Below are 25250 nucleotides of genomic sequence, written 5' to 3' on the forward strand. Positions count from 1 at the left end.
TCCGTAGACATTGACTTTCATCCTTCTGTTTTGGTGCTTGCTGATGACCATCGTTTTTGTCTTCTTTCACGGTATCACTGCTGATGATAATCCGGGAGAAAAGAAAGTAAAAACCCTCTCTCTTTTTCTCCTACTCCAATGGAGCTACAGCCCACATCGAGCCTTGGCCTCCCCGTAACTATACTTCCAACCTTGCCGGTCAGCGCCGATCTTCTCCAGATCCTTACGTCTAGCAGAATTTGTGCGTCAGCTAATTCATCGTCCCACCTTCTCCGAGCCCTTCTTTTTAGTCTTGCGCTGTACATTTACCACCTAGGGCTCTTTTCAGAAATCTTTCGGCCTCCATTCTCACTACATGACCAACCCATCTAATCTCTGAAGTTTGGTAGCGTTTATGGTTGCACTTGGACCTCTATACTTTATACAAAACTCGAATGCACAATTACGCGAAGCACAATCCTAGGAAATAATTGGTAAACACCCACTATATCATACTTTTAAATTATCTTAAATCGATATTCTTATAAAAATTAATATTTCATCTTAATAGTAAGGAACAAGACGTCCCTTGATATCTTGAACGCACTAGATGTAGAAAAATAATAAGGAAACAAAAACAAATAAAAATATTTAACTTAAAATTTATAATGCAACAAATTCAAACATGCAAAAAAGTTACATGCATCCATAATATCTATTAATTTTATGAATTTTCTTCCATAAAAAGGGACTGCGTAGCCATTTTCCTTTTTTACCACATCCACATCCATGTCCATGACCGTATCCTCCACCGCAACCTCCCTCGCATCCTCCACAGCATCCTCCACCGCATCCTCCACCGCATTCTCCACATCCTCCATAACCGTATCCTCCATAACCACATCCTTCATAGCCACATCCTCCATATCCACAACCTCCATGTCCACAATCTCCATAACCACAGCTATCACATCCGCAACCACCTCCACCACAACACGATTTCAACCTATTAAATTTTTCTATTACTGGTGACAGATGAATATTAATTGTGTCTTTGCGGTCGCAGCAGGAATCACATCCAGAATTACAACAGGAGCTACCGCAACCATCATAATAACGATCACATCTGCAGTCGCAGCCTGAATGGTAGGGTTCTATCCTGAAGGATTGCTGTAAAGAGCACCAAAGGATTAATTAAAATATGATGACATTACTTTTCATTATACAGTTAGAATATGGATTTTACCAATTTCTAACATACAGATTTAATATTTTAAATATTCATCTCATGTCTAAACTAATATCAAGTACAAACTACCATAAAAGTGTAACAGTAATTTTAAATGTATTGCAAATGTAGGTATATAGTAGGAACATAACTAGTTGGAAAAAATAAAAGTAAAAGAGTTCTTTTAATGCTATATTACCGAACCGATTTTACATTTTATCACACAACAATTAACAACAACCGCAACCACCCCCAAACTTTCCAAATTTCCCGTGCATCCATGGACCGTACCCGCCACCGTAACCACAACCACAGTCATCAAAATCGTGGAATTTGGACAAAAACTTAGCTTTCATCTTAGTAAGCAATCCAACTGTAGGTGAGAGAACAATAGGTATTGGGCAGCAATGGCCTCCTCCGCAATGGCCTCCTCCGCAATGACCTCTTCCGCAATGGCCTCTTCCGAAATAGCCTCCTCCACGATAATTATCACAACCACATCGGTCGTAGCAGTCGCATTCTGAGCAATCACCGCAGCGTCCACATTCCCCTGGACAGCAACCTCCTCTAAACTTTGTGCATTGCTGGAAATTACAAACAAATAATAGGTAAAGAGTGTTTTATGGTTTAAAAACAATAAAAAATAAATAAACATCTAAGAGTTCAAATATATCTTTGGATAACAATTCCCAATGCTCTTTGGTTTTGTAGTGGAAATGGAAACCACATCATTTGGCATTAAAAACCAACTCATCCCTGAGCTATCTAGGTAGCAAATGCAATACAAAATATTGTAATCACCAGCTAACATTAATCAATGCTGCGCATCTTTATTACATCCAAATGTTGCCGAGGTGTGGTTGATGAGTGGTATGGAAGAAAATGATATATCGTGATCGATATTAATACCATAAGAATATGATAACTTACGGTTTGTTCTCTTACGGTTTGCTTGTAGAGTCTTAGATTTTATCAAATGGATTGTTGGGAATAAACCCCTTATTAAGTGTGGAAGAAACACTAGACACTTGAAAGAAATATAAGGAAGAAACTTTTGCATATGAAGGGCAGAATACCATTGAAGGCGCGGAATGCCAAATAGGAACCCCGACTACCATCGAAGAAGTCACGTCACCTATTAAAAAATTAAAGATGGTAAAGCTGTAGGGCTTGACAAGTTTTGTGTATAACTCCTAAAACTTATGGATGAACAGGGAATAAAATGAATAACAACTATATTTAACAAAATATATGTAACTGGAAAATTGGGACCGATATTACAGAGTAATGGGGAAATATATGGAGATGCATGCAATAGAATTAGGGTTAGATGGATGAAATGGAAAGAAGAGAGTGGTGTGTTGTGTGACAGAAAAATTCCAATGAAGCTGAAGGGAAATTCTATAAAATAGCCAAAAACCGGCTATGATATATGGAATTGAACGTTAGGCAGTTAAAAACAAAGAGAAACAACGAATGCATGTGGCAGAAATGAGGATGCTTAGATTGATGAGTGGAGTAACAAAAAAAGATAAAATTAGGAATGCGTATATTAAGGGAAGTCTAGGAGTGACACCAATTGATGTCAAAATGAGGGAGCACACGTTTAGATGGTTTGGTCATGTTCAACGTCAAGACGTTAATCACCCAATACGAAGAATTGCTGAACTGCTGGTACCTGGAAGAAGTAGGAGACGAGGACCAAGGACGAGGAGAAGAATGTCGGTAAAGGGGATTGATGTTGATATGACCCAAGATAGAAACTTATGGAGAAATGCAATTAGGGAAGCCCACCCCACATAGGGATAACGTCAAATATAATGATGATATGTAACTGGAAAATCTCCCAATACTGGTTAAAGTCGACCTTCGTAACCATACCCAAAACATTAAATGCAAAAACATGCGAATACTACAGAATAATTAGCAATGAACCTCTCAAAACGTTTTAAAAGGGGTACAGAGCAGAATATATATAAAAAATGCGAAGAACAAGAGTGTCTTTAACACAATTTGAATTCCACGATTAGGTAGGTTTCTTTATCATCTAAACGGGCTCAGACGATAAAGAATTCAGAATCATATATAATTTATATTACAACCAAACTACCAACATTAAAGTGGATGACCGGTTGACAGAGACAATCTCCATAGATAGAGGAGTGAGACAAGAGCGCATTCTGTCACCGGTGTTATTTAATATGTCCTCTGAACATATCGTCAAGCCAGCAGTGAGAGAACTATAGGAAGGCGTATTAGTACTTTCCTATATATGTGCGTCTAAATAACATTAGATATGCCGATGAAGCAGTAGTTTTTGAAGATAGATTAGATGGTCTGCAAAGAATAATGTCACGCATATCAGATACATGTAGAGGGACAGCATGGGATTGATCCTAATAAAAAAAGTACCTGGTAGTCAGTTACGCGAAATATTAAATACACGGCTTTTAGTTAACCAAAAATCAATTGACGAAGTAAACAATTACACATACCTTAGTACCAACATACATAAACCGTTAATGGGAATACTCTACTGAAATAAAACAATGCACAGGAAAAACAAGATCTCTTTTCAAAAGTCACAATTTACCACTTGGCATCAAAACACATATCAGATGCTTTGTATTTTCTACGATATCATACTGTTGAATATGGAGTTGATTTGGGGAGTTTAATGGAATTCTTATGTAATACACACAAGACTGAAGAATGACTTACATCACGTATTTGTGCAGTTCTGCGTGACGATGTGTATGGATGTTCAGCGAAACTCTACATTAAATCTAAAGTTATATTGTAATTTATAACAGTTTTTGGTCTATCTGTTCGAATGCCATCTTTTACTCTTCCAATTTCCTCAAATGCGCTTTAAAATTTTTTGTAGCGTCACCTTTTAAAAGCAAATAAAACAACTGCCAGCTTTAGCTATGAATACGATTTATTTTACAAAACTATTCAATAACCGTTAAGCTATAGTCTAATGAATTAATATCCAAATTACAGCATTCTATATTTACTGACAATCATCCCAGCGTTAGACTTAAGCCAGCTTAAAAGTGAACACCGACGACAAACAGTGCGAGAGGAAATCAACAGCAGCCTCAGTGTAGCAGAAAACCAAATCCGCAGAACAGACAACATAAATGAAAAACTGAAGTATATAAACATTATAATAAGAACTACGGGAAAGAAACACCTAACCAAATCTACAAAGAAACATAAGGTGTGGATGACACCAGACATACTAGAACTAATGGATGAAAGACGCAAATTGAAGAATAATTCAGAAAAATACAGACAGGTTGATAAGAACATAAAGCAAATAATAAAGAAGGCCAAAGAATCATGGATTAAAGAACAATGTGTAGAAATGGAAGACTATGAAAGAAAGTATGACACATTCAATATACATAAAAAAGTAAAAGAACTTACAGGAACCCAAAGAAGACATCAAATAAGTTTGCTTAAGGACAAAGACGGAAATATTACTATAGACTTAACAGAAAAAATTAATAGATGGAGTGAATACATAAGAGAATTGTTTGAGGACAACAGAAATAACATTGTCCAGGTAAATGGTGAAACGGGACCTGAAATCCTAAAATGTGAAGTAGAAATGGCACTTAGAAATTCCAAAACTGGAAAGGCAAATGGACCCGATGAGGTTCCTACTGAATTACTAAAGCTCTTGAATGATGAATCAATAGATATAATATTGCACTTATTTAACACAGTATACAATACTGGTATTATACATCAAAAGTGGCTGCTGTCTACATTCGTTACACTGCCAAAGAAATCCAATGCAAAATAATGTTCAGAACATCGGACAATATCGTTAATGAGCCATATACTAAAGTTATTTCTAAAAATCATCCACAACCGAGTTTATCAAAAGTTGGAGTCAGATATTAGTAATACACAGATGGGGTTCAGAAAAGGACTAGGTACTCGAGAAGCTCTCTTCGGTTTGAATGCTCTTACACAAAGATGCCTAGACGTTAATCAAGAAGTACATGCATGTTTTATCGATTTTGAAAAAGCGTTTGACAGAGTACGCCACGATAGGCTAAGAGACATTCTTGAAAGAAAAGACATAGATAATAAAGATCTGCGAATAATTCTCAACTTATATTGGAATCAGAAAGCTAACATCAAAATAGAAAATGAGATATCAAAAGCAATAGAAATACGTAGGGGAGTAAGACAGGGATGCATTTTGTCACCACTGCTATTTAATGTATATAGTGAAAGCATCTGTCATGAAGCCCTTTTGCAAGCAAATGAAGGAATCGTAACCAATGGAGAGGTTGTAAATAATATTCGATACGCGGACGACACTGTACTAGTTGCAAGAACAGTAAAAGAATTACAACGATTACTTACAAACATAAATATTGCTTGCAACAATTATGGCATAAACATTAATATCAAAAAAACCAAGTATATGGTCTTCAGGGTGTAAAATCTGGTATAAAATCATGACACAACCAGCACATATTAGCATAAGCGGCATTCAAATTGAAAAAGTATCAAGTTACAAATACTTGGGAACTTAAATAAACGAAGCTGGAGACCAAAACAATGAAATAACAAGACGTATCGAAATTGCCAGGGCCACCTTCATAAAGATGAGAAAATTATTCTGCAACAGAGATATAAGCATCCCTCTACGATTAAGAATGCTAAGAGGCTACGTATTTAAGACGCTATTATACGGTGTAGAGGCCTGGACTCTCAAACAGAACAACATAAAAAATATTGAAAGTTTCGAGATGTGGTGCTACCGTCTAATGCTGAAGATGAGTTGGGTTGAAAAAATCACAAATCTTGAATAATACGAAGGATAGGAAGAGACCCAGAAATTTTGTTAACGATAAAACGAAGAAAACTCGAGTATTTGGGTCACCTGATGAGAGGTCGTAAATACGCATTACTTCAAAATATAATGCAAGGAAAAATAGAAGGAAAACGGAATTCAGGCCGTAGAAGAATGTCATGATTGCGGAATTTGAGAGAGTGGTTTGGCTGCACCACTAATAAACTTTTTAGGTCAGGGTAAACAAGGTCAGGGTAGCCTTGATGATTTCTAATCTCCGATAGGAGTGGCATAAGAAGAAGAAGATATTTACTGAATTACCTCAACATTATTATTTTTTTCCTTGTGAACTTTTATTTATTACAAACAACTAAGAATTTCGTTAAGTAAATTCGAATGAAATTTTAAAGAAGGAAAGAGAAGCATCCCACGAGGCTTCGCCTTATCTATAGGTTTATTTCACTGTTGTATCACATCTTGTGGACACGTTCGCTGGAGTCTTCTGATTGTTGGTCCACTCTTGACGCTGGTAGAGATCCATCAGTTCATTGTCGTAGTTTCTTGTTCGACTTTCATGGTTGGTCGCTGCCAGTTGTATCTCATCTCTTACATGTAAATGTATAAACCGTTCTTAGGCGTCAACGCCCTTCGGTAGGGATCTATGTGGGAGTATCACCGAGCCGCAAGCCCTTATCCCTTGCCGTACTGCTCCCTCATAGGTCGATCAGATGCCCGCATATTCCAGTCTAAGCGCCAGATTCATATTTAGAATTTTATACTGACGCGTTAGCCTTTTTGTTTTTCCGATGGCCTGGGCTGGGCTTGAACTCACATACCTCCGGCGGAGTGAAGTGTGGGTCAGCCGCTAGTCGCACTGAGCTATCCGATCGACCATCTCTTACATAATATGTATATATTATAAACCCCAGTAATCTCACAATTCACAATTATCTGAATATTTCCTTCGTAAGAGACGAAATACCGCTGGCAGCGACCAACCATGAAAGTCGAACAAGAAACCACGACAACGAACTGATTGAACATTTCTATCAGAATGGATTATTTACTTAAAACTTTTGTGGCTAGATCAAATATCACGCCTCGTACCTGTACTAATAGTACATAGAATATTAGAGGGTATTAGGTACGCTTATAATGTAAACAAAAATCCAGATGCAAATAGTGCAATATTAAATGATGTCGATAGCTAATATGTATTCACGGCGTCAGAACAACCTACCAAAATCTGTTAAAAATATTTAATTAAAAATGAATTTTTTATCTATGAGGTATAAAGGAAAATTGGTTGAGGAAATTTGACAGGTACACGAGTACACGAGTAAATAGTACTTTTAGGAAGGAATTGGTTAGATGAATAAAAAAGGACAAGTTTGTGATTATTTAAAAAAATAATAATTTATTAACGAATTATTAAAGGACGCACATAGGCACTTACTACGACATATAATTAAAAAAAGATACTTTTCGTAATTTTGCATTACCAAAATCTTAAAATAATATCACTTACTTCAATTTTTATTTCATGTTCAATACTTACTAGTGATAAATTTGTCAATCGACTTTGCGACAATGTTGACCTTAGATAATTTTTAATTATTTGCAATTTAGAAGATGATCTTTCACTATGCGCTATTGTCACTGGCAATGTGAGGTAAATTCTAAGAGCAGTGAACAAATTTGGGAACACTGAATGTAATTTATTTGTATACAAGTAATTTAAAATGAAGCTGGACCATGAATTCTGCATCAATGAAAAACTAGAATCATTCGAGCTGTGGGTGTACAGAAGAATTCTGAAAATATCGTGGACAGAACACGTCACAAACAAAGAGGTTCTGAGAAAGATGAATAAAGAAATAGAAATCTTAAATACCATCAAAACAAGAAAATTGGAATATCTCGGACATGTTACAGGTGGAGAGAGATACAACTTGCTCCAATTGATTATACAAAGAAAGATTCAAGGAAAAAGAAGCATAGGAAGACGCAGAATATCGTGGCTATGCAACCTGAGAGAATGGTACGGATGTACATCAAATGAACTTTTCAGAGCAGCCGTCTCTAAAATCCGAATAGCTATGATGGTTGCCTACCTCCGTCGCGAAGATGGCACTTAAAGAAGAAGAATTTAAAATATCCAAAGGTGTAGTAGAATCATCGATAAAAATTGGTAATAATTCTATTTCATTAAAGAGCTCAAACCTATCTATGTACGTCTGAAGAGCTAACATGACACAATTTATTTTCTAAATTAGAACAATATGCTCTTTTTGTATCTAACTCTAAATATTTCTAGGGTTTTAATTTTTGGAGTAACGAAAAAGTGTCATTATTTTGCTATAAAAGTGCTAATAGGTAATAGTAAAAATTTACTTTAAAATGTATTTTCGCGTCAGTTACTGAACCAAATACTGAGATGGGAATCAAAGTGAATGAGGTATTGATCGACAACATACGATATGCTCATGATGCTGTCTTAATGTGTGACAACATAGCAGATCTTCAACAACTTGTCAGTATAATCGGAGAATACAGTAAGCGAATGGGATTAGAGATTAATACCAAAAAGACCAAATTCATGATCATCTCCAGAAACTTGGATGCATTTGAAAATTTCAGCATAACACTGAATACTAAGTCCATTGAAAGAGTGAGAAAATTTAAATAGGTACCTGGGAACATAGCTTTTTAAAGACTGAGCATCGGACAGGGAAGTAAAATGTCGCATTGAGCAAGCTCGACAAGCTTTCGTAAAATTCAGGAAGGTACTGACCTGTTCAGAGTTCGATCTTACACTGAGACTACGAGGGATGTAAACAGATTAGGAGCCTTCGAAATGTGGCTTTATTGCCGTATCCTAAAGATACCATGGACGGCGAAAGTTACAAATGTAGATGTCCTTAACAAAATCGATCAAGAACACCAGCTTTTCTAAAACATCAAGAAAAGAAAAACGGCGTATTTGGGTCACATCATGCGAAACAAAAAATACCAGTTCCTTCAACTTATAATCCAGGGTAAAATTGAAGGCAAGAGAGGAATACGACGCAAGAAAATGTCCTGGCTCCGAAACATAAGGCAATGGACGACATACAATCTCTGATACATATTGCAAGAAACAGAGAGTTAATGGAAAATATGATCGCTAACATCCATTAGTGGATTTGCATCTGAAGAAGAAGAAGAAGAAGAAGAAGAGGTAGAAGCGTCAGTTACTGATTCATCTTCCGCCTCATAATTAAAAAAAATCATATTTTATGTTGAAACAAAGTAAAGGACCCGCTCTTTGGAGCTTGGCGTCCCCAACATCCCGGCGCCCATTTGCACCGCACACCTTGCACAATAGGTAAAGCCGCCTCTGCGTACTAGTATTAAACTGAGAATTCTAATATTAATGCAATATACAGAATGTTGTATTTGAAAAACCAAAGTCAATAGTGATATTAGAAAAATGGAAATCTGGCAACACTGCAGGGATAAAATTTGAAATATTTAAGAGATAATTAGGCATTTTCAAACTTTTGGTTCACTCTGTGTACACGTATACAGGGTGTAACAAAAATACAGGTCATAAATTAAACCACATATTCTGGGACCAAGAATAGTTCGAATGAACCTAACTTACCTTAGTACAAATATGCACACACAAAAAGTTACAGCCCTTTAAAGTTACAAAATGAAAATCGATTTTTTCGAATATGTCGAAAACTATTAGAGATTTTTTGTTGAAAATGGACATGTGGCATTCTTATGGCAAGAACATTTTAAAGAAAAATTATAGTGAAATTTGTGCACCCCATAAAAAATTTATTGGGGTTTTGTTCCCTTAAACCCCCCCAAACTTTTGTGTCCGTTTCAAATAAATTATTATTCTTGTGCCATTAGTTAAATTAAATATTTTTAAAACTTTTTTGCCTCTCAGTATTTTTTCGATAAGGCAGTTTTTATCGAGTTGCGGCTTCTTTTTTAATATGTTTACATAACAATTTTATGAGGGTTTTGTTCCTTTAAACCCCCCAAATGGTTGTGTACGTTCCAATTAAACTATTACTGCGGTACCATTAGTTAAACACAGTGTTTTTAAAACTTTTTTGCCTCTTTGTATTTTTTTGATGAAGCATCTTTTATCGAGATGTGGCTTCTTTTTTAATATGGTTCAAAATATACCTAAAAATGTAAATCATAAATAAATTTTCATATTATTACCAAGTCTCCATAATCGTACTTTACCATATACAAATATGTGGTGGATTTGACAAATATTCAAATATCTCGATAAAAACTGACTTTTGGAAAAAGTACTAAGAGAAGAAAAAGTTTTTAAAGACTTGTGTTTAACTAACGGCGCTACAATAATAATTAAATTGAAACGTACACAAAAGTTTGGGGGGGTTTAAAGGAAACAAACCCCCATAAAATTTTTATGTGGGGTCCAAATTTCATTAAAATTTTTTCTTAAAATAATACTGCCATAACAATGCCACATGTCCATTTTTTATAAAAAATCTCTAATAGTTTTCGATATATTGGAAAAAATCGATTTTAATTTTGTAACTTCAAAGGGCTGTAACTTTTTTTCCGTGCACATTTGTACTAAGGTAAGTTAGGTTCAATCGAACTATTTTTGGTCCCAGAATACGCGATTAAATTTATGACCTGTATTTTTATTACACCCTGTATAATGGAAACAACTAGTAATACATATGAGATAAAAATGATCACTTATTCTTCCATTTTCAAAAAATAATGGAAAATAAAAAAAATTATAAGTAGATAAACATATCATGGGTTAATCAGCTAAGAATAGTAACAATATTTTTCTGAAAACAGGTTTATTAAAAACAATTTCTAATAAGTCTGTTATCTGAAGTCAATGTGTGTTAAGAGATTAACCTGTCACTGTTATCGATGGACTGATAGAATTAATCCTTTAATCCTTTAATACATTACAAATTATCAATTTATATTTAGTTTATATAAAACTCAACTATTTTTCGCTTATATCAGCACAGATAACTTAAAACGTCTTATAAATACAATCAATTTGAATTAACATTTTTTAAGAAAAATGACAAGTTAGATATTTAAATTTATTAAAATGTTATCAACATTGTCAAACCAATGGCGTTGCGCGCTAGCTCTCTTTCACTTTATCTCTGATCCCTTGCGTTTTTAACACCTGATAACCCTAATTTGCGGCCATTTTCTCAAAGGTAACGTTATACCATCGTATTAGCTTTATTTTAATATAAAAAAACATGCATCAACGTCATGAACGGTTTTTTTTAATGAATTAATATTAATTCAATTAAAACTAATTGCAGCCACTTTTTGACGAGCCATCTGTTATAAAATGTATTCTCCTATTCCTTAATTTATATAAAAGTGTGATTTTAATTAACTATGGTATGGACGTAGTAATTTTGTAGTGGGATCTTAGACTATAAGCCCGGCCGCACATCAAAGAAACATGAAACGTAAATTACGTTTCATGGAAAACGTTTCATGTAAATAAACCACTGCTAAACAAATATATATCCGGCCATTTATGAGACTCTCCGAAAATAAAAATGTGTCATGAGCATGAATCACACTCTTTTCATTAGTAGGCGGACTTTGAGATTTTTTTAGCAGTGTTTTCTTTTCATGAAACATGTTTTTCGTTTCATGTTTCTTTGGTGTGCGGCTTGGCTAATAGATACAGTATGCAAAAATTTTAATCCAAAGGAAATAAGTAATTAAAAATAAACCTGTCATTACTAGATAAGCAAAATAACGACAAGCAAGACACAGATAAGCAGATTAAGCAAAATATAGCTCATCAAAAATGACAACTATGATTGATAATAAAAAAATGCTTAACAAATTATCTACTAGACTAAGGGTTAAGGGGAGTTTTCCGTAACTAAGTATTAAGTCCTCTCAAAGACTTTGCTGGTAATCAGATTCCTAATAGCCTTACCAAATAAAGAGTATTAGGTACCTACTCCAGCTATCGGACCAGAATCGTTCTACGCTCTTCCAAAACCCAAAATCGTAAAAGATTCTAGTGGGAAAATCCCTTCATACCTAAAGCCACCTATCTGATACAGGATCACAGCCGATGGAAATAGCAAGCTTACAATTAGAGTGTTATCACTACCTGACAAACTTTTATAGAATGATGAGGAGACTACTGATCAAATATTCCAGTTCAACGCAAGCAAAAAGATATTTTAACTTCCAGAATACTGAACAGCAGGGGAAGAACAAATGACGGTAGAACCGGAAACACCATAAATTATCACAAATGAAGATGTTAATATAAGTACACAGGAAGTTTGAAAAACACTTGAAAAGCTGAAGAACAGAAAAGCTGCAGGTTATGGAATACCAAACAAATTACTGAAATATTGTGAAGCAGCAATGACAGATTAATTAACAACATTAATTAACAAAATCATTAAACACAATAAAATACCGGAAGAATGGAGAAAGAGCGAACTAATTCTAGTATTTAAAAAGGAGATAAGAAGCAGCCAGAAAACTTCAGAGGTATTAACTTGTTAAATACTATCCTAAAACTTATAACTAAAATTCTACAAGAATTAATGAATCAGAGGATAAGTTTAGCAGATTGACAACAGGGTTTTCGTATTGAAAGATCATGTACAGATGCAATATTCGTCATAAAGCAAATTACTGAGAACTGAGAAATCACTAGAGTATAATAGACCAGAATTTCTAAGTCTGATTGACTTGAAGGAAGCATCTGACAGAGTAAGACTCAGTGCCGGTTTATGCACTGGGCGCCTGGGAAATAATCTGCGTAGCAACTTTTATAGAGGAAAACTCAATGGAGGCAAAGAAAAGAGAGATTGGCTGAACTGATTGGAGAAACTGTTAAAGCTGTTTATTGTTACCCGTGCAAATTATTTTTAATTGAAAAAATAGTTTAACTGAGTTTTGATGGACCCACTGGAAATATTTGAATATTTTGCTCAAATCTCACGAAGAAAGTAAATTTCATCTGAACTCTACGGTTACATTAATAACAAGATCATCATTGATTGGAGTTATAGACGCTGTCTTGAAAGAGCAAGTAAAATAGCTAACTATTGGATAAACGTCCTACGTCAAGTCAGTAAGAAGAATTGTCGTCACTACTAAATGACTTGCTTCTCAAGGACTAGCTTTCCGTTGATGCATTGAGGATTTAACGAGTCGTCATAAAGGAAATTACAGTTGTCTTGTATACTTGGCTAAATTTGACTACTTCTTAGCTGAGCATTTACAGCGAAATGCGAATAAATGAAAAGGTTCAGTTAGCTATCTGTCTCACCAAATTTGCAATGATTTTTGGAAGTAATGAAATCAAAGCTTGTAGAAACTTTTGACGCTGTAAATGCTTTAGTTAAAAACTAGGGATTCATCTAATCTATTTTTTCCAGTTAAATAATAACAGAGACGAAAAATTAGCAATTAAAAATGAAGCCAAGACACTGCAGAATAAAATCAAAAGCAATACTTGAAAGTGAAGAAACTTTGGGCTTAAACGTGTCAATTGTAGTAGAAATAATGACATCTATTTTCAGATTTGTTGGAGACGTAAGAAATAAGCGAAATTAAACTAGAAGCCAAAAATATTTTTTTGCGAAGACGAGGATATATGCTACAAAGATGTTACATCAGTAAAAAGATATGTATTTAAAAAGAATAAAAATATATTTAACGCCAAATTTTGGGTCAAGAAAATCTAGACGCATATCACTATTGCATATTGCATTATAGAAAATAAAGACCTGGAGCAACTGAATTGTGATAGTATTATCTGACAGATTGCTAATGCCTAGTCAAGCAAAAAAGTGATCTCATTTTTGTCATATGTATTTTTTAGAATATATTTTTTTGTTTGTCATGTGTTGTTTTGTGTAACTTTCTGTTTTTTTTATACATTTTTAAATATATTTTTTGGAATATTTTTACGTTTGCTATTCTTCTTGTTTGCTAAAAATTGTGTATGAATTTTAAGGGTATAAATACATGAATGTGTTTTCTTGTACAAAAATCTGACAACGAATAGCAATTAAGGGGGCCCCTAAATATTCAGAGCCCAGGGCCCGAAGTTAGGTTAAACCGGCACTGGTAAGACTCGAAGATGTAATCCATCTCATGTCACCAATTCACGGTTGATAACTCTTCCTTTGAAGTTGTAGACAAATTCACATACTTAGGCTCCCTGATCACCAAGGAGAACGGCATGCCGAAAGAAAATAAGCGAAGGATAATCCTAGCAAAAAATGCTATTTTGGACTGAGTAGACATATATTATGAGAAGCAGAAACTTAAGCCAAAAAACAAAAATAACCATATACAAAACCGTTATGCAACCAGTGTTGACATATGGATCGGAGACATGGACCATGTTCAAGGCAGATGAAATTCTTCTGCTTATATTTGAACGAAAGATCCTGAGAGGAATATTCGGTGGCAGCTGTTAAAATGGTGTTTGGAGGAGGAGATACAACTACGAGGTGTACCACAGATATAAACATATATTTGGTGGTAAAGACGTAGCATCACTTATAAGAATAGGAAGACTACGCCCGGTTTCCGAAAGGATGATAATCTCAAAAATTATGTAATCGACGATTAACAATAGATTAAATGCGTCAGAAACGTCAACCAAACTAGTTTTAACAACAGTCGATCACCTGACAAAAGATTAATCGTTAGTTAACAGCCGATCATGAGTGTTTTGAGTCTCCGAAAGGTCGATTAACCAGTTTCGCTTGTCAAACGGCGGTAAAAATGGACTGTTACCTAATCTGCGACTATCCGTCGATTAACGGACTGTTAAGAGTTTTTTAGTTTTTAATTACTGTAATTAAAAAATACCGGGAAAAAATTGTCAAATAACACATATATAAATGATATAAATCATGTTATTCAATAAAAATAAGATTTTTTTATGGAAGAAATAATTTAAAATATTTATTTAACTTGCAGAACATGGATATCTCGGACATTTTTTATATTTGATTATATAATTTATATTTTTTTTCTTTTAAAAATGTAAGATAACAAGGATGCTAGACTCATAGAGCTATTTTTTGAGAGACCAGAGCTCTAAAAAGCAGAACATAATGATTATAGCGATGTAAATAAGAGGAAAAACGTGTGAGAAATTATAGCAGCTAACTTTGAAGACAATAAAACAGCCGGTAAATAAATTAAAAATAAATATAAAAGTAAATATATAGACCAAAAATAAAAATACGATTATAAAATATTATAGATCATAAATAAACTGTTTTATATCTCCAACTCTCGTCACATTACCTAGCCTCATTTTTAAAATGCTCTCGTTCAATTCTTGCTCCAAACAAAAGTGACAGTACGTAAGAGAGTATGCACCTTTAGAATCTAAAGATACAAGTTTGGATTTAGAGGTTAATATAATTGAAATTTTGAAGGATAACAGCCAATTGTGACAGTATCGCTACCAAATCGTATGTCAGATCATCGATTACATGATCTATGATCATGCAATTTTACAATAATTGGCGTTTGAGAAACCCATCACAGGTTAACAGTTGATCAAATCTGACAGCCGATTAGATGATCGGAGATTTGAATAACGTTTCGGAAACTGGCTGTAAGATGGGCAGGACATCTAGCAAAATTACAGCAGAACAACCCTCCTAGAAGAATCCTTGTGTCACAACCTGTGGAAAGTAGAATTAGGTGTAGGCCAAAACTCAGATGGTAGGATGGTGTAGATGAGGATGGGAGAAAAATAGGCGCAGCAAACTGGCAACGGTTGGCAATGGATAGTACTGACTGGCGTAATAGACTTGGGAAGGTCGAGGCTCTTTCATAGGGCTGTAGCACCATTGATGATGATGATTTCTAAGTCTGGTTGAATTGAAGAAAGCATTTGACAGAGTAAGACTTGAAGATGTAATCCATGTCGTGTCACCAATTCACGGTTGATAATTCTACCTTTGAGGTTGTTGACAAATTCACATATTTAGATTAAGTTTGACAATTTGTAACTTTACTATTTTTGTGCTCCGATTTTCAAGATTCTTGCACCAGTTTGTAGGTACATGTATTGGGATCGTTTATTATGATTCCGGTAACAAAAAATTTTGCTTGCATGGCATTATACAGGGGTGAATGGAAGCGTTGTATTTTCTCCCAACTTAAAAAAATTCTGTGGAAAAATGGAATAGCTGATTTTGTTTCATAGTCCTGTCATATTATCCCGGAGGCATCACTAAAATTCTGTTTTTTGAATTATCCGAATATCTCTTTTCTTGTAAGAGCTGTAACATTTTTTGTAAATAAAAACACTGATTGACTCATAAAATAGAGGTTGAATTGATAAGATTATAATGGCCCGCATGCAGCCCAGATCTCGATCCTATTGAGCATTTATGGGATGAATTAAAAAAAAGCTATTCGCCGTCATCCTACGCCTCCAGAAAATTTGGTACAGTTATGGCCCTGGTAGAGGAATATCGGGATATTCCCGTGGCAAGGATAACACATCTTTATTCGATGCTAAACAGATTGCGAGCAGTCGTTGCTGCAAGAGGTGGACATACCCGCTATTGAATTGTTTTGTTTTGTTGTTAATTTTGTTTTTTTTTTGTTAATTTTAGTGCGTTTGATATTTTTAAATAAATAAACTTTCAAATCAGTGTTTTTATTTACAGCTCTTACAAAAAAAAAGAATTATTCGCATAATTCAAAAAGCAAAATCTTAGTAATACCTCCAGGATAATACAAAAGGAGTATGAAATAAAATTAGCCCTCCAATTTTTCCACAGAATTTTTTAAAGTTAGGAGAAAAACAACGTTTCCATTCACCTCCGTATAATGCCATCTAAGCAAAAATGTTTTGTTACCGGAATAATAACAAACGACATCAATACATGTACCTACAAACTGATGCAAAAATCTTGAAAATCGGAGTAAAAATAAAGTTATAGATTGTCAAACTTAATCAAAAATTTTGGGTGGCGGAATTTTGTGCCGGTGAGTGTATATTATGAGAAACAGAAACTTAAGCCAAAAAACAAAAATAACCATACACAAAACCCTTATACAACCAGTGTTGGCATATGGATCGGACACATGGACCATCTCCAAGGCAGATGAAATTCTTCTGCTTATATTTGAACGAAGGATCCTGACAGGAATATTCGGTGGCAGTTGTGAAAATGGTGTTTTGAGGAGGAGGTACAATTACGAGGTGTACCACAGGTATAACCATATATTTGGTGGTAAAGACGTAGCATCACTTATAAGAATAGGAAGACTAAGATGGGCAGGACATCTAGCAAGATTACAGCAGAACAACCCTCCTAGGAGAATCCTTATGTCACAATGTGTGGAAAGTAGAAATATGGGTAGGCCAAAACTTAGATGGAAGGATGGTCTAGTTGAGGATGGGAGAAAAATAGGCGCAGCAAAACTGGCAACGGTTGGCAATGGATAGGACTGCTTGGCGTAGTAGACTTGGGAAGGTCGACGCACTTTCATAGGGCTGTAGCACCATTGATGATGATGATTTCTAAGTCTGGTTGAATTGAAGAAAGCATTTGACAGAGTAAGACTCGAAGATGTAATCCATGTTCTGTATAATAGAAAAGTCCCCTAGATATCATAATTGGAAACATCTACCAAAATAACAAACTGGAAGTCAGAATAGATGGACAACTTACAGAACTTATAGATATTTGCAGCGAAATGAGACAGAGAGACTCAATGAGTCATGCTATTCAATTTAATCATTAAAAGTGTCAACAAAGAAAGAGGATACACAATGGGAAACACAGTAGTAAAAAGACTCTGTTACGCAGACGACGCAATATTGATAATCCAAGATAAGGATAGTCTGCAAGGGTTAGTTAACGGATTTAACATAAGAGCAAAAGAATTCAATATGACAATTTCATCTCAGAAAACTGAAACAATAGTAATGAGTAATGAGCCAATCAAATGTAAAATAAAAATTTGTGGTATCAGTATTGAACAAGTAATGGAAATAAAATACCTTGGAACTACATTGTCCAACTACGGAGACCTGGACAAAGAAGTGAGAAAGAAAATAAAAAAATATACAGGATGTCTTAATAACACAACCGATATATTAACACTGAGATGAAGTCAAGAATTTATAATGCCAGTGTAATACCAATAATGCATCAGAATTAATACCCGATACAAACACAACGCAAATAAAATATTAGGTACTGGAAACGACAGAGACGAGAGTATTGAGAATAATTACAGGAAATACGCTGAGAGATGGAAAGACGAGGATTAGAAGACAATGTAACGTACATTTTATAAACGAATGGGCACTACTTAAAAAAAGAATGTAATAACCACATAAGCAGAATAGGGAGACACGTGTGGTCAAAATATCAAGGGATAAATCACCAATCGGAAGAAGAAGTATCGGCCGACCGCGCTCACTAAGATAGTAGAGAGATATTGCAAATTTAATACAGCCTACGTTGCGCTATTTACACCGCGCTATTTTTACAGAATTGACATTTCTCAGACGTTTCATAAATGCAGATATTGCTCAACATTTTGGTTGCGGTATTTTACGGCTCAATTAAGATTAGTTGTTTATCTAAATCTTTGCTTAAATATGTTATTGCAGAAATGCCGACATCAAAGGAAAGACGTCTTTGCTGTATTTATTGACTATGAGAAGGCCTTTGATCGAGTACAACATCACAAATTAATTAAAATATTAAAGGATAAAGGAGTTGATAGTCAAGATGTGCGAATCATAGAAAAATTATACTGGCGTCAAACAGCGACAGCTTGCATAAATGGAAAATCAACAGAAATATGCAAAATACAAAGAGGTGTCAGACAGGGTTGTATACTGTCCCCACTGTTGTTCAATTTGTATTCAGATAGAATATTTAAGGAAGCGCTGCATAATTTGGAATGGGGTGTGAAGGTTAATGGAATTCTGATAAATACAATCAGATATGCAGACGATACAGTTATTTTAAGTGATGATATGAATGGATTACAACACCTTTTAAATGCCATTGACACAGTGGGAAGAGAGTTTGGCATAAATATAAACTGTTCAAAAACAAAATACATGGTATTTAGCCGTTTGGCCCATCAAGATTCACGTTTATATGTTGATGGTCATATAATTCAAAGAGTACCCAGTTTTAAATATCTTGGTTGCCATATTACTGAACAACTAGATCCAGATAAATAGATAAAATGTAGAATCGAGATAGCCCGCACGACATTTTTAAAAATGAGGTCATTCTTCTGTAATGATACCTTGCAACTTCAACTTCGAAAGCGCATGATTATGATTAAATGCTACATTTGGTCAGTCCTCTTGTATGGTGTCGAAGCATGGACATTAAAAATATCCACCATTAACCGTTTGGAGGCCTTTGAAATGTGGCTGCACAGACGTATTCTGAAAATACCATGGACGGCTATGCTGACAAATGTGGCAGTCCTTAAGAGAGCAAATGCTACCCGCGAGCTGCTTGATAACATCAAATATAGAAAGATGGCCTATTTTGGACACGTAGTAAGGGGAGACCGGTATAATATTCTTCAACTTATTATGATGGGTAAAATCGAAGGACGCAGAGGAATTGGTAGAAAGCAGGCCTCTTGGTTGAAGAATATCCGGGAGGCATATTTACAGATGCTTGCGTGTGTAGACACCAGGGTGTTGAAATCAGTTAGGGTTTGGAAAAACAGTACATTTACACATGCTAGCGCGTGTTGACACCACGGTGTTGAAATCAGTTAGGGTTTGGAAAAACAGTACGTTTACAGACGCTAGCGTGTGTTGACACTAGGGTGTTGAAATCAGTTAGGGTTTGGAAAAACAGTACAGTTACAAATACTAGCAGATTTGGACACCAGAGTGTTGAATCTAGCTAGCTTTTTTAGTAATTAATATACATGCATAAATGCTAACGGCTATTGACTTTGATTTTATATACCTACTGCTGTGGAAAAATATTTAAGTGATTTAGGTATTAGTAAATACTTAAACGTTGTTGGGATATAAACAATAATATATTAACACAAAAGAACAACATAAAAAATAATGTTGATCTGAAGCTATTTGCTTGTGGAATTTTTATAATTAACTATTTAGATGGGAAATAAGCCACCATTAAATTGAAAAAAATATACAGAGAGAGTCTGTAAAGTGGAATAAATTCAATATCTCAAATACTAATTGTTTTTTTGGAAAATGCTCAGACCCGTCGATTAGTATTTCAAATTGTCCTTTGTGACATTCAATAAAAATGTATACAGGGTGTCCCAATTTAGAGATATGACGTCATCGTCGATTTTCTTAAATGGCAACACTGTCATTTTGATAGCTAATTTGATAGGGTTTGTAAAGTTATACATAACTGCAAAATATCAAATTTTTATTCTCTACCCTTTACAAGATAATAGAAAATAACAAAGTTATATCTGTAATTTGGAATATATTCAATAATTAAAATACTAACTGTTTTTTTGAAAAATGCTCATACCCGTCGATTAGTATATCAAATTGTCATTTTTGACATATAATAATAATCTATACAGGTTGTCCCAATTTAGAGATATGACGTCATCGTTGATTTTCTTAAATGGCAACATTATCATTTTGATAGCTATTTTGATAGCGTGTGTAAAGTTATACACATCTGAAAAATTTCAAAATTTTATTCCCTACCATTTACAAGATAATAAAAAATAACAAAGTTATGAAGAACAAGAAGTAATCAAATAATAATTGAATTTATTTATTTCAATTAAGCAAATGCTCATAACGTTGCCCATTGACAATTTGACAATAATTGAGGGCAACATTATGAGTTTTTGCTTAATGTATTGAAATAATTAAATTCAATTATTAGTTGATTACTTCTTTTTCATAACTTTGTTATTTTTTATTATCATCTAAATGGTAGAGAATACAAATTTGAAATTTTGCAGTTGTGTATAACTTTACACACCCTATCAAAATAGCTATCAAAATGACAGTGTTGCCATTTAAGAAAATCAACGATGACGTCATATCTCTAAATTGGGACACCCTGTATACATTATTATTATATGTCAAAAAGGACAATTTGATATACTAATCGACGGGTCTGAGCATTTTTCAAAAAAACAGCTAGTATTTTAATTATTGAATATATTCCAAATTACAGATATAACTTTGTTATTTTCTATTATCTTGTAAATGGTAGAGAATAAAAATTTGATATTTTGCAGTTATGTATAACTTTACAAACCCTATCAAATTAGCTATCAAAATGACAGTGTTGCCATTTAAGAAAATCGACGATGACGTCATATCTCTAAATTGGGACACCCTGTATACATTATTATTGAATGTCAAAAAGGACAATTTGAAATACTAATCGACGGGTCTGAGCATTTTCCAAAAAAACAATTAGTATTTGAGATATTGAATTTATTCCACTTTACAGACTCTCTCTGTATAATATAATATACAATATAATTAAATGATTGTGAGTAAGTCTGTGTTTCATTACTACATTTAATTTTATTAACGTTTCGATGCTCAAATCGGGTGTCGTCAAAATAAAAAATACTACTACAGGGTGTTTAGTAAAGAATGGGCCATAGCTTAACCTCAGGTTCCTGAGGTTAAAATAGGCCGATTTAAGCTAACTTACCTTAGTACAAAGTTTATAATAACCGAGATACAGGGTGTCAAAGTGAAACTTTTTTTTATTTATTATTGAATATTTCCTGACAGGCATGAGATATCAACACGAAATTTGGTATGTGGCGGTTTTTCGGGACGAGAAAACTAAATTCCCTACCAAAAGTTATGTGTTGCCCAGAGGGCGCCACATACGCCTTTCAGCACTCATTTAATACGTTCCATCTTTTTTATCCGTCACTCAGTATAATTTTGACATTAAAATTTGTATTCCCCTATTAGTTTTATTTAAAAAAGGTATACCTCTTTCATCTCCCTAAACTCAACTGTTTACGAGATAAACGCATTTTAAATCTGCGGTGCAACATAATTTTTAGCATAATATCATTGTAGTTACACCAGAAAAATAACTTAAAACCATAAAATTATCCAAAAATGTATCGCAAATTTCTTCAAATGGAATTTGCGATGCAATGCCATAAATTTGAGAACTGGCACAATTATTATGGTTTTAAGTTATTTTTCGGGTGTAACTACAATGATATTATGCTAAAAATGATGGTGTATCGCAGATTTAAAATGCGTTCATCTCGAAAACGGTTGAGTTTAGAGAGATGAAAGAAGTATAGCTTTTTTAAGTAAAACTAATAGGAGAATAAAAATTTTAATGTCAAAATTATACAGAGTGAGGGATAAAACATTTAACGTAATAAATAATTGCTGAAAGGCGTATGTGGCGCCCTCTGGGCAATACATAATTTTTGGTAGGGAATTTAGTTTTCTTGACCCAAAAAACCCCACGTACCAAATTTCATGTTGTTATCTCATATCTGTCAGGAAATATTCAATAATAAATAAAAAAAAAGTTTAAATTTGACACCCTGTATCTCGGTTATTATAAACTTTGTACTAAGGTAAGTTAGCTTAAATCGGCCTATTTTAACCTCAGGAACCGGAGGTTAAGCTATGGCCCTTTCTTTACCAAATACCCTGTATATTAAACAAAAATGTTGTTGCTTAGTAAAAAATTCTACTAATAATTTTTTTAATCTGACTCATTTATATTGGCAATTCATACATATATTATACATTTTAAAGTATTTTTTACTAAACAACAACATTTTTGTTTAATTTAGTAGTACGTATTTTGTATTTTGACAACGACACCCGATTTGGGCGTCGAAACGTTAATAAAATTATTTTTTTTTAATTTAATTTTGGCTTATTTCCCATCTAAATAGTTAATTATAAAAATGCCAAAAGCACATAGCTTCAGAACAACATTATTTTTTATGTTGTTTTTCGTGTTAATATATTATTGTTTATATCCCAACAACGTTTAATTATTTATTAATACCTAAATCACTTAAATATTTTTCCACAACAGTAGGTATATAAAATCAAAGTCAATAGCCGTTAGCATCTATGCATGTATAACCACTAAAAAAGCTAGCTGGTTTCAACACTCTGGTGTCCAAATCTGTTAGTATTTGTAAATGTACTGTTTTTACAAACCCTAACTGATTTCAACACCCTAGTGTCAACACACGCTAGCGTCTGTAAACGTACTGTTTTTCCAAACCCTAACTGGTTTCAACACCGTGGTGTCATCACGCGCTAGCATCTGTAAATGTACCGTTTCTCCAAACCCTAACTGATTTCAACACCCTGGTGTCTACACACGCAAGCATCTGTAAATATGCATCCGGGAGTGGACAGGAATAAAGAAAGCAGAACACCTATTTAGAATAGCTCGAGACAGATACAGTTTCGCCATGTTAATCGCCAACGTCAAGGGGACTTGATAGGGCACGTTAAGAAGAAGATAGTTTTAAAAAGCTTAAACTCATCAGCATAGATCAAACTAGAAGAAAATTTAAAATATTGTGGTAGTGAGTTGATAAAAATTAAGAAAAACAAAGGCCCCAAGTTGCTCCCTTGGGGAACACCAGATGTAGCTTTAAATTTATTTTAAAGACACCTACCAATATTTTGACTCGTTGAAACTTTGATTCCAAATACGATTTTATAAATGTAGAAGCATCATGCGAAAAACCAAACTTATTCAAGCTCGATAAAATAATGCCATGGTCAACCATATCAAATGCCTTTGAGCAGTCAGTCATTATTAAATATAATTGGAGTTTATTATTTATTGCCTCACTAGCAAAATTAAAGAGAATGCACAGATTACTAGCTGTAGATAACCCAGGCAAGAAACCATGTTGTCATGGAGCAAATTCATTTTCAAAATTTTTCAGTATATTCATATAGAGAATAGATTCAAATATTTTAGCCAGGGAATTAAGGATACTTATAAGACGATAGTCTTCTATATTGTTTCTATGACCTGATTTAAAAACTTGTGTAATGGTAGCCTCTGTATTATCTAAAACAGAGTATGTGAAATTGCAGATGAAAGTGCCAAACATATTCTCTGAAACTATAGGATAAGTTTGTTTGAGTTTGCTTTGCAAATGGCATAAGTATCAAAAAAGGTCTTTTTAGAAGTTTACGAAATAAAAACATAAATCCAAAACGGATAATAGTAGTTTTTTTAGAAGCCCAGATCTGTTAGAATACATATACAAAATATCTTTCAGATCTTAGTGTAGAAAAGTCTACAAAGGAGGATAAATAACATCTTTGTAATTAACGATCTAAAATTTCCAAATATTTTTTAACTTGTATTTTGAGAACGATTTCCGAAATTAAAATCGAAACGTCGAAATAAACTTATTTTCAACTGAAATTGTGGTTATTACAATTTCTTTTAAAAAATCAAAAAACATATTACCACAAATAAATTTTCAACCTAAACTACATAATATTTTGCGTTGTAAACGTAAAAAATAAGCAACATAAGATATTACTTACAACAGACACAACGAAGACAACCAAAATGGCAGCAACAAGAACCTTTGAACTGATCATTTCGCTCGGTTAATATTTTCCAATCATAAAACTACTTCTTTTTATAGGTTGCATAATGTTGACCATTTGTTATCAAAGGTGTGATTGTTGTATAAATATAAACTTGAACTTGACGTCTAATGTTTATAAAAATCGTTCGTCGGCTGCATTTTTGTGTAATATTTTAGTAAAACATCCAGGAGGATAACAATATCCGCGTTGCTTAGGTCATGCAGGGGTTTACGTATAGATATCTATTATTTTTGTATAGTGGAGTCACTGAAGATTTTCACCTGCGATTTCGTTGAACCTTCATCGATTTTCATGAAAATTGGTGAGTAGTTAGAAGATACTTCAAGGAACAAAGGTGACATGATGCCAACTTGCACTTTTACCCTGTGGGTGGATGCCACCCCTTCTCGGGAGTGAAATTTTTTTATTAAAAATAATACCAGACATCGATAGAGTGACAACTTCTAAGCAAAATTTGTTATGTAAAGTTATTATAAATCAATACTTTTTGAGTTATTAAATATCAAAGATTTTATTTTTTTAAATGCATGTTTTAAAGCTGTTTTTCACGTATT

At 34.0% G+C, this 25250-nt stretch overlaps 1 protein-coding gene across 2 annotated transcripts; it reads right to left on the reverse strand.

Annotated features, from left to right (window-relative positions):
* Positions 1 to 627: 627 nt before the first annotated feature.
* Positions 628 to 24820, reverse strand: LOC114327462 (keratin-associated protein 5-1). 2 transcript variants are annotated; one of them, XM_028276091.2, is made up of 2 exons: positions 24628 to 24820; positions 628 to 1149 (listed from the first exon to the last, which is right to left on the reverse strand). In XM_028276091.2, exons 1-2 carry the CDS (start codon positions 24682 to 24684, stop codon positions 676 to 678), a joined length of 531 nt encoding a protein of 176 aa, XP_028131892.2. In that variant the 5' UTR covers positions 24685 to 24820; the 3' UTR covers positions 628 to 675. The 2 variants fall into 2 exon arrangements, with proteins under 2 accessions (XP_028131892.2, XP_028131893.1); XM_028276092.2 differs by lacking the exon at positions 628 to 1149 and adding an exon at positions 1387 to 1791 and having other exon boundaries at positions 24628 to 24815.
* Between the last annotated feature and the right edge of the window lie 430 nt (positions 24821 to 25250).

This window comes from Diabrotica virgifera, chromosome 4, assembly GCF_917563875.1.
Source record: "Diabrotica virgifera virgifera chromosome 4, PGI_DIABVI_V3a".
Classification (NCBI taxonomy): Eukaryota; Metazoa; Arthropoda; class Insecta; order Coleoptera; family Chrysomelidae; genus Diabrotica; species Diabrotica virgifera.